Here is a 10,684-nt window from a genome sequence, read left to right as displayed (position 1 = left end):
CTCCATTCTCCTCTCGGAATCTTGGGCATGCACGCACACACACCTGGCATGAGTTTAAGTCACCGGGTCCAGGATTCAAACCATAGTCGACTACGTGGGAGTCCAGCGACATAGCCATTACACCAACTGCTGGTCCCGACCTTCCAATTTGAAGTGTACACAGATAACTCATATATATATATATACACACACATACACACATGTACATATATATATATGTATCATATGTATAGTTATTAAATGTAACTATAAATAAAACAAAGGGTTTGTATTAATAAAATGTGAGCATCAGGGAGGGTTTATCTTTAGACTCATTCAATGTTTCCTACACCTTAACTTCTACTCTTTGTGTTTTAAATCTCTTCCCTGTGATCATCCTGACTGTGACCACTAGACATTACATACATGATTAGACTTTCCTAATCATCTTTTCCAATTTCTTCACAATACATTTAGAGTAGGTTTTTCTTCCCATTGGGAACTTTACATTTTTTTCTTCATATTCCATTGAATGGTTAAAATACGATGTCACCGGAAGGCCGTGGTGTGGTTTGTCCATGCTTAGAGCAGATTTTGTTAAATTTCTTTCACAGATGAATAGGTGGAGAGGGTGTTCATGCCGATATTCACTTACGTGCCATTTATCTTTTCACGTGTTTTTTATTTCGTTCTAATTAAAAGTGGACAGACCATGAAACTGTTTCATATGAACATCAGAAAGGCAACCTATTTGTTATTGTCACTGTACATAATATAAAAGGAGCATCAAGGGGCCGGCAGGTGGCATGGTCGTTAAGGGCACTTGACTCCCACATAGTTATCTCTGTTTGAGTCCCAAACCTGGTGGCTTGCTCGCTCTTCGTGCTCTCTCTCTCTGTCTCTCTGTCCTCTCTGGTCAAATTAAAATAAACAAATAAATAAAGTTAAATAAAATAAAAGAATACTTTTTTTAAAAAAAGGAGCATCGAAAATTAATGAATGAACTGCTAAACCAACATGACCGAGTCTCATAAGTGCAGTGCTGAAAATACCAACCCAGGGACCAGCAGGTGGCTTAGTAGTGACATTACTGGATTCCCATATGGCTGATGAGGTTTGAATCCCAGATCCAGAGGCTTGAAATCCATGCCAAGTGTGTGTGTGTGTGTGTGTATGCTCAAGATCTCTGGTGGAGAATGGAGGGAAAGGGATTATGGTGTGGCCATTAACCTGGGAGGGTGATTTCTCACTTTCCCTCTCACTGTCTCTGTCTCTCTCTCTCTCTCTGGCATGCACCCTAAAACAAAAAAAAGTCTCAAAAAAAAAAAAAAAAAGAACAACCAAATATAGAGAAAATATCCAACCAAATACATAAGAAAATAAAACCAAATGACAAAATCCATTCATTAAGTTTAAAAGTTAATGAGTTCAAAAAGAAATTAATTTCCACAGTCAATTGTTCTGGGCTCTATAGGGGTGGAGGAAAAGTCACAGTAGAGTTCTACGAAAATAATCGTTTTTTGGGTCAAATCACACAGTCCTGGCAACCGTATGCCAGTGGAGCAGCCCAGGTTCCCCTCCCGTGATTATAATGGTGATATGGAAAATATACCACAGAAAAGGGAACACTGGGCTAATTTTCTATATTTCCACATGCAGATTGATCTCCTTTCTGTATGTTATTTTTTAAAAGCTTTTAATATTTCAGGACCAGCAGTTAGCGTAATGGCTATGTCACTGGACTCCCATGTAGTTGACCACGGTTCGAGTCCCAGACTCGGTTGCTTAAACTCAAGCCAGGCACGTGTGTGTGCGTGCCCAAGATCCTGAGAGGAGCATGGAGGAGAAGGGATTGTGGCATGGCCATTCCCTCAGGGAAATGATTTCTCGTTTTCTGTCTCTCTGTCTCTCTCTGTTTTTCTGGCAAGAGCACATGCTCTATAGCAAAAACTTCTCAAAAAAAAGTTTTTAATATTTCTCTGTATTTCTCAACCTTGACTAACATTTAACAGATAGTTCACTCACCTTTTTATCATTTTACCACCAGTCTTCCCCAAACTTCAGGACAGTAGTTTCAATACACATAAATTTAAACAAAATGGGCCACAGATGATGTGTTCTGGTTATCAGTATGGTTGCAGTAAGTACAAGTCATTAGAAATCAGGTAAGGCAACCAGCAGTTAGCGTAACGGCTATGTCGCTGGACTCCCACGTAGTCGACCGCGGTTCACGTCCCGGACCCAGTGACTTAAAACTCACACCGGGCACGTGTGCGTGCATGCCCAAGATCCTGAGAGGAGAATGGAGGAGAAGGGATTGCTGCGTGACCATCCCCCCTGGGGAGTGATTTCTCGCTTTCTGTCTTTATGTCTCTCTCTGTCTGTCTGGTGAGCGCACGCGCCCTATAGCGAAAAACCTCTCCAAAAAAAAAAATCAGTTAACTTGTGTTCCAAGGCACCCTTGTGATGAAAACTGACAGATTTTAGAGGATTCTTTGTTACAACAAACTCAGTTTTAGACAATGGGTGTGCTACAATTATTAAGATGTGACATTCATGCAGACATAAACACAATATTTCTTCTATTTGGAAAAGAGAGCCCCCCCCAAAATAAATCAACACATAATGGAACCATTCATTTTTATTAATAATTATTTATTGTTGTTATTATTATTTAAAATTTTCTATAGGGCATGTGTGCTCACCAAAGAAACAGAGAGAGAGAAAGAGAGATAGTGAGAAAGAAAGCCGCCAGCTCTGGGACTCGAACTACAGTTGGCCATGAGGGAGTCCAGCACCTTAGCCACTACGCTACCTGCTAGCCCCTTGGACAGAGTTTTAGAGAAGGGTAGAAACAGGCAGAGTACGTGGGACCAGCAGATGGCAAAATGGTTACATCACTGAACTCCCACATAAGCAACCACATTTTGAGCCCCTGACCCAGCCAATTAAGACTCGGACCAGGCACGTGTGTGTGTGTGTGAGTATGCGTGTGACCCGAGATCCAAAAAAGAAAAGGGAAGAGACAGGATTGTAGCGTGGCCATGTCCCTGGGGAATGATTTCCCGCTTTCTGTCTCTCTGTCTCTCTCTGTCTCTCCGGCGAGCTCATGTGCTCTACAGCAAAAATATGTCTTTTTTAGCAAAAATATGTCTTAAAAAGAAAAAGAAAGAAAAGGAAAGAAAAAGACAGGCCGAGTACTGGCAGGCCCTACAGCCATTAGATGTTCAGTACTCAACATTCTTCACTAACCCAACACGTTTGCTGTCATTCGTAATCCAGGGCCGTGCAAATCCATGTCTTAGCTTAACTGTCTAAATACCCCCAACTGAAGAAACGAAGCTTAGAGCATTAAATTCATTTTTCAAACACAGAGCCATTTAAAAATCAGGTCTGATTTCAACTGCAATAAAAATACACTCATCCAACACATTAACTAGTGATCTGACAACAATCTGATGCGAGTCAGATTCCTGTTACGTTGACTCCTTCTAGACACCCCAGTCCAAGTCAGATGACACGATCACAGAAGAGGCGTCCTACTGACCAGTTTCCTCAAGGCTGCCTTCATGTCCCTGTTCCTCAGGCTATAAATAAAGGGGTTCATCATCTGGGGGACCACGGTGTACATCAGTGAGGCCACGGCAGTGATTCTGGAAGATTCAGTCACGGCTGAACTAATGTACACCCCAAAAGCTGCCCCATAGAACAAGGCAACCACTGAGAGGTGGGACCCACAGGTGGAAAAGGCTTTATATTTCCCTCCTGCTGACGGCACTTTCAAAACAGAGGAGACTATCTTAGTATAAGAGAAAATGATTCCAGTCAGTGGAAGAGCACCAAATATGCCACTTGCAAAATATATCACAATGACATTGACAAAGGTATCAGAACAGGCAAGCTGGATGACCTGAACCACTTCACAGAAGAACAGGGGGATGTCCGGGTCGGTACAGAAAGACAGCCGTAGCACCATCAGGCTCTGCACCAGGGCGTCTCCAATCACTAGGAACAGGGAGAATAAACTCAACACGCCACAGAGACGGATGTTCAGCATGGCAGTGTACCTCAAGGGGTGACAGATGGCCACATAGCGGTCATAGGCCATTATCGCAAGAAGGAAACTCTCAAAAGTAACAAAAACCAGGATAAGGCAGATCTGGGAGAGGCAGCCCGTGTAGGTGACGCTCTGACTCTGGGTCTGGATGTTGGCCAGCATCTTTGGGATCGTGGTGGTGCTTAAGCAGATGTCAGCCAAGGACAGGTTGGAGAGAAGGAAGTACATGGGGCTGTGCAGGTGAGAGTCCGAGATGACGGCCAGGAGGATGAGCAGGTTGCCCAGGACGGTGACCAGGTACATGGACAGGAACAGGCCAAAGAAAATGAACTTCAGTTCAGGATCCTCTGTCACCTCCAAGAGAAAGAATTCAGAAATTCCTGTTTGGTTTCTGCGTTCCATGGTGCAGATTCATCTGATGGACAAGATGGGGTGGGGGGACAACAATCAAATGAGCATTTTTTCCACCAGCAGGAGAATCACCACTGGGGGCAAAACCCATGGTGGGCCCAGGGAAACTAACAAAGAGAAAGGAAAATGTTGCCTTGTGGGCATGTTATTGTGTACTTAATAAAAATGCCAGAGGGTATGTGTACACATGCACCCAGTATGTTTCTCAGACCACTGGGTTTGATACTTGAATTACGCAGTTGGTCCCAGCCACCTTAACAACCACTGGCTGGCTCTATTTTGTTACTTTTTAAAAACCTGAAGCTTGGAACCTGTAGGCAGCATAGTGGTTAAGGTGCTGGATCCCACACAGATGACTCTGCAGTTCGAGTCCTGGATATGGCGGCTTGAAAAATACACTGACCGAATGTGTGTGTCATCCCCAAAATCACAAGAAGAAAATGGAGACAAGATTGTGGTGTGGCCATCCCCAAAAGAGAGTGATTTCTCATTTTCCTTCTCTCTCTGTCTCTCTGGGAAATGCACACAAAAATATACAAAAAAAAAAAAAAGGCAATTTTTGTTCAAGAAGGAAATGGTCCCAGCATGGTGGAGACCGAGTATAAGATTAACAGATGAAAGTTACCTAAGTATTGGTACAAAAAAAATGGAAAGAGATTACGGGCAGACGGGAGACTTATGCTCATTTGGGTCTGATAGGATTCTCCTGGATCAAATTGTAGTAAAACCCTTATGCATTTCCAGCTATTATTCCTTTTTTAGAGGTTTTTGCCTTAGGGTACATGCACTCACCAAAAAGAGAGAGAAAGAGACAGAGACGGTGAGAAAAAAAATGAGAAACCATCCCTGGGGGGATGGCCACACCACACCGCAATCCCTTCTCCTGCAGTCTCCTCTCAGGATCTTGGGCATGCACAAACATATGCCTAGCTTGAGTTTCAAGCCACTAGGTCTGGGCCTCGTGATCAGCCACGTGGGAGTCTGGCAATGTAACCACTATTCCATCTACTGGCCGGCGTTTCCAAATATTGACTAAAGGATTATTTTTACTATATTTTATATAATTTCAATTTCTTTTATACATTCAATCTCATATGTCACTTAGCTTGCAAAGTGAATATTCCAACATGTATACATCTCTCACCAATCCAGTTGGGAATACTACATACATCATCCTCAAGTCACAATTGCTAAGACATGGAACCAACCCAAATACCCACAAACAGATGAATGGATTGAACAAGTGTGGCACATATCCTCTGTGGAATACTACTCAGCCATAAAAAAAAGACCCTGGCTTCTGGCAGAAACTGGATGAATATGAAAGATTTACTGCTGAGTGAAGCAAGCCAGGCTATGAAGGAGAGACATTGCATGTCTCCACCTAATATATACCAAATGTTTGCACTCTGTTGCTGAAACTGAATGACTAGAGGATATAGAAACATAGAAAATGATTAACTAAGGGATTTTGAAGTACCTGGTTGGCATCGGAGTGGAATGACTCTTGACATCTTTGAGGGTATCCTACAGAAGCTCTCTCCTCAAAAAGGAAGAAGGACTGAGGGAGGAATCCAGGCTCCTGAGCAAGAAAGGTCATCCACAGGAGGAGGGTCGGATGCTCCTTATCACTAGGGAAGACTTGCTGAGTGAGACAGTCACAAGCACATTGCGAGCTCTGTCCCCCAGAGATGCAATATCCAGAGCTCCTCATTAGCCAAGGAACTTCATTTCCACTGTGATCCCAGAGCACTAAAAATTCTTAAAGACCAAGACTTGAAAGGAAGAATTTAGAATGACAGCATCCCTGCCCTTAGGTGGCCGGTGTGCACCTTCCATTTTTCCCCACCTCCGTCTGCTCATCTCCCAGTCTCATTCCTTGCACGGGTGAACGCACCACCCTTCCCTAGTTACATTCCCGCCTTCTTTACAGGAGTGTGACCCGAGGCATCACTAGCTAGTCAAGGATATCAGGAATCTAATATCAATCTTAAGTGTGAAAATACAGGGTATAAAAGTGGGAATAAATATTGAAAATATACCTGAGTACAATAATTATAAAAATGCAGGAACTTGGGTATTTTCCCTTAAGATCAATTTAGTAATTCCTAAATCATTTTTATATATTTTATTTTATTCCTATTTTTATATTCAATCACTGTATATCTTTACAACATTGAAAATGATTTTTTTCCAGCAAAAATGCCCTGTATGGTATCCCAGTCAAAGTATTTCATAAAAGTGATTTCATACACATTTCATCAACAGATAATCTTCCAATGGTTTGTCCGTTGAATATTTTTTCCTTGATTTCCTCCTTCCCACCTCATCATTCCTTGCCTTCCTCCCATACGGTCTCTGGTATCCATAGTTGCTTTCCATGTCTTTATGCCTTCCACTCTTTCAGGTTCTGCTATAGAGTGCAGGCATTCAGTATATATTAGGCAGGGACATACAATGCCTCTCCTCCTTCATAGTCTGACTTGCTCTGATCAGCATTAAATCTTCCATATTCATCCACTCACCTCCTCACCCTCAAGAAAGGCCTTTAACAAGAACATCTTGGCCAAGTGCTGAGTCATGGGAAAGGTCTGTTTGAGGAAAGGTCAGAAGAGAAACTAGGAAGGAGTATTGAAAGGAATCAGGATAATCACTCAGGGCAAAGCAATGGCTCAGACTGAGACATCCTTTCATGAGAAAGGATTTTTACATCTTGTTTGTGGTATTCAATAAACACTGAGACCATGCTGAGCTTTTCAAGATAGTTTAATGGTTTTTGCTGGCTATCTCCCTATAACTGGTTACAAAATCTCTTCTCCCACCTCCACCTCTCATTTCATTGACTGTGAGAAGAAGTAGCAGACTTAGATGGCCAGGAACATAGGCAGGATGAGTAATCCTGTTAGAATCAGGAGCTTTAAAGTGGAACCCAGGAGCTTCATCTAGAGTCTTGGATACCTCTTTGAATTCCTGGATAACTTTTCTTTGTATGCTGTTGAATCACCAACACTCATGCATACTCAGAGTGTTTCTTAAACCTCCCAGGATGGGACTCAAACTGCAGGTGGCCATGTAGGATCTATCAGCAGCTCCGTTAACCACTGTGTTGCAGGGCTACCCCCATCACCACTATCCTAGATAAATATATCTGTGTTTATTATGTTGCTTTTCCTTTAAGAACTTGAGGTAGGTAACTTTTAAAATAATTATTTATTTGATTTGATTTATCATTATTTTTTAGTTTGCTACAGGGCTTGTGTGCTCACCAGAGAGAGACAGAAAGAGTCAGAAAGCAAGACTTTAGGTATGGGACTTGAACCAGAGTTGACCATGCAGGAGTTTAGTGACTTATTCACCATGCCACCTGCTGACCCCCAGGTAGGTCTTATATACTACATTGTATATGTTATTTTTACAAGTAAAACTGAGGAAAAGGTTTCCATATTCCTAATTCTGAATACATTCTCCCATTAGAATGTATTCTAATATATCTGTTAGACTTCAGGGGTCATCAGAATCTCACCAAGTATTTCCTGGAAATTTGCAACCCACACATACCACCCCAGGGATTCAAAATCATGATTCCTTAGGAGACGCTATGAGTAAAAGTCTCAGGTGATATATTTCTGCAAGTGTCCCATAGACATGAGAGATAGACACTCCGTATAGAAGACACTTTGGATGCCAGTCAGGGTTGTTTCTAGATATGGCGCTGAAAATAATGCACTTTCATGACTTCAATAATGACCACCCAAAGGCTCTCCCACAAATCCTTTCATCTGCTTAGAGGCCACTGCTATTTTGTTTTGCTTGAATTAAATTTTGTCAGTGGGCACCTGCACTTGCAGGAGAGATAGAAAGTGAGGAAGCCAGACTACGCTAAACAAGAGAGATAGAAAGAGAAAGAAACTAAGATAGCACTTCTCCTTGGGAATGCTCACAATGAAATCTCTTCTCTATTCTCCTCTTGGGATTTTGGGCATTCACATACATGCTCCCAGCAGGTGGTGTAGTGTTTAAGGCATTGGATTCTCACATGGTCAACTGAGGTTTGAGTGCCAGACTCAAAAGCTTTAAAGTCATGCTAAGCGCATGTGCATTGTACCCAAAATCCCAAGAGAATGCAGGAGAAGGGATTGTGGCATGGCCATCCCCCCAGGAAATGATTACTCAATCTCTCTTCTCTCCACAAGCACACATGCCCTATGGTAAAAACCTTTAAAAAAATAAACAAACTTTTTTCTTTTTGAAGCAAGGAATGGAAGTGAAGTAGGAGTAAGGTAGGTAGTGAGGTAGGAGCAAAATCAAAGCACAGCACTGAGTCAAGACATGGATTTTATTCATAATTTTAAACATGAACAAGGTCAACAAGAAACAAATTGAAGTCAACTTTGCTGTAAAGATATATTCAGGTAGGCCAGCAGGTGGTGTGGAGATTATGGTGGTTGGATCTCTCATGGATGGCTGCATGGTGCAAGTCTCAGACCCAATGGCTGAAAAAACACACTGGAGTATGTGTACACATGCCCAAAATCCTGAGAAGAGAATAAAGGAGAAAGGATTGTGGCATGGCTCGTCCCCCTGGGGGATTATTTTTCACTTTCCCTCTCTCTCTGTCTCTCTGTCACTAAGCTTAGCACACACATCCTATAACAAAAATTAATTTTATGAAAACAAAACTAATGGCACCATACCTTCACCAAAAATTAAATATCTCTCAGTCAACTCAAAATACTAACACAGGGAACCAGCAGTTAGCGTAATGGCTATGTTGCTGGATTCCCATGTAGTCGACCGCTGTTCGCGTACCGGACCTGGTGGCTTAAAAAAACTCAAGCCGGGCGCACGTGCGTGCGTGCCCAAGATCCCGAGAGGAGAATGGAAGAGAAGGGATTGCGGCGTGACCATCCCGCCTGGGGGGTGATTTCTCACTTTCTGTCTCTCTGTCTGGCAAGCGCATGCACCCTATAGCGAAAAATCTCTCAAAAAAAACCCACTAACATAATCTAACTATATCAATTGTGTATACTGCAAAAATGAATATACTGTATATATTTTTAAACATTTATTTATTTTTTTTATGACAAATAGAAAACCCAAGAAAGAGAGAACTGCCTTTGACAGGGTCTCGTCATCTGAGATTCTCTTCCCCCAACCCTCCAGCCCATTATGTTCCCTTGCACCCATGTACGGGCCAAGTGTGTTTCGAGACCTACCTGGAGACCAAAACCTGTGATCATGTGCCCAAAAATGGAAGACTGGGTTGAAAACTGTGGCACGTATATGCTGTGGAATACTACTGAGCTATAAGGAATGAGACCCTGTTATTTGATTCAAAGTGGATGAATAAAGAAGACTTCAAGTTAAGTGAAATAAGCCAGACCCTAAAAGACACATATTGTGTATCCCCTCTCAATATGTACCTAATGTCTACTCTCTATAGCAGAAGTGGAAAGATGTGAAGATATGATAGTAGGGAGGATATGAGGAGATACTAGAGAGTGTAGGAGGAAGGAGTGGAGGGGCCAGCAGGTGGCGTAGTGGTTATAGCACTGAAATCCCAACCACAGTTTGAGTTCCAGACCTGGTGGCTTGAAAATTGCACTGGGAGGAGCCAGCAGGTGGCACAGATGTTGTGTCATTGGACTCCCATATGGCCAGCCGTGGTTCGGACCTGATGACTAGAAAATCATACCAGGTGCATGTGTGTATGTGCCCAAGGTCCTGGGAAGAGAATGGAGAAGGGATTGAAGTGTGGCTATCCCCCATCTTCCCCTGTGAGATGATTTTCACTTTCCCTCTCAATATCTATCTATGTCACTCTCCAATGAGCACATGCACGCTAAAATGAAAACCTCTAAAAAAAAAAAAAAAAGAGAGAGAGAGAGAGAAGAAAAAGAAACGAAAATTCCACTGCGTGCATGTGTGTGCCTACCCAAAATCAGTGGAGGAAAATGGAGGAGAGGGATTGCAGCATGGCTATCTCACATGGGGGGAGTGATTTCTATTTTCCCTCTCACTGTCTCTCTGTTTCTCTCCCACAAACACACATGCCCGATGGAAAAACCTTTAAAAGGAGAGAAAGTAATGGATGGTAGAGGATAGGTAGGAGAGGCAGAGGAAAGAAATATTGAACAGAGAAAAGAATGTAAAGTTCTCTGTTTAAAAATAGAGAGATGGGACTAGCAATTAGCGTAATGGCTATGTTGCTGGACTCCCATATAGTCGACCACGGTT

At 42.4% G+C, this 10,684-nt stretch overlaps 1 protein-coding gene across 1 annotated transcript; it reads right to left on the bottom strand.

The window, feature by feature from the left end:
• Positions 1 to 3,502: 3,502 nt before the first annotated feature.
• On the bottom strand, positions 3,503 to 4,453 carry LOC102479618 (olfactory receptor 7G1). The gene has a single exon (XM_006156172.1). The coding sequence runs from the start codon at positions 4,436 to 4,438 to the stop codon at positions 3,503 to 3,505; it is 936 nt and encodes a 311-aa protein (XP_006156234.1). The 5' UTR covers positions 4,439 to 4,453.
• Positions 4,454 to 10,684: the final 6,231 nt, after the last annotated feature.

This window comes from Tupaia chinensis, unplaced genomic scaffold (assembly GCF_000334495.1).
Source record: "Tupaia chinensis unplaced genomic scaffold, TupChi_1.0 Scaffold000482_1, whole genome shotgun sequence".
In the NCBI taxonomy this organism is placed as follows: Eukaryota; Metazoa; Chordata; class Mammalia; order Scandentia; family Tupaiidae; genus Tupaia; species Tupaia belangeri.
Note: the sequence above shows the minus strand (reverse complement) of the source record. Positions and strands in the feature narration are given on the sequence as shown.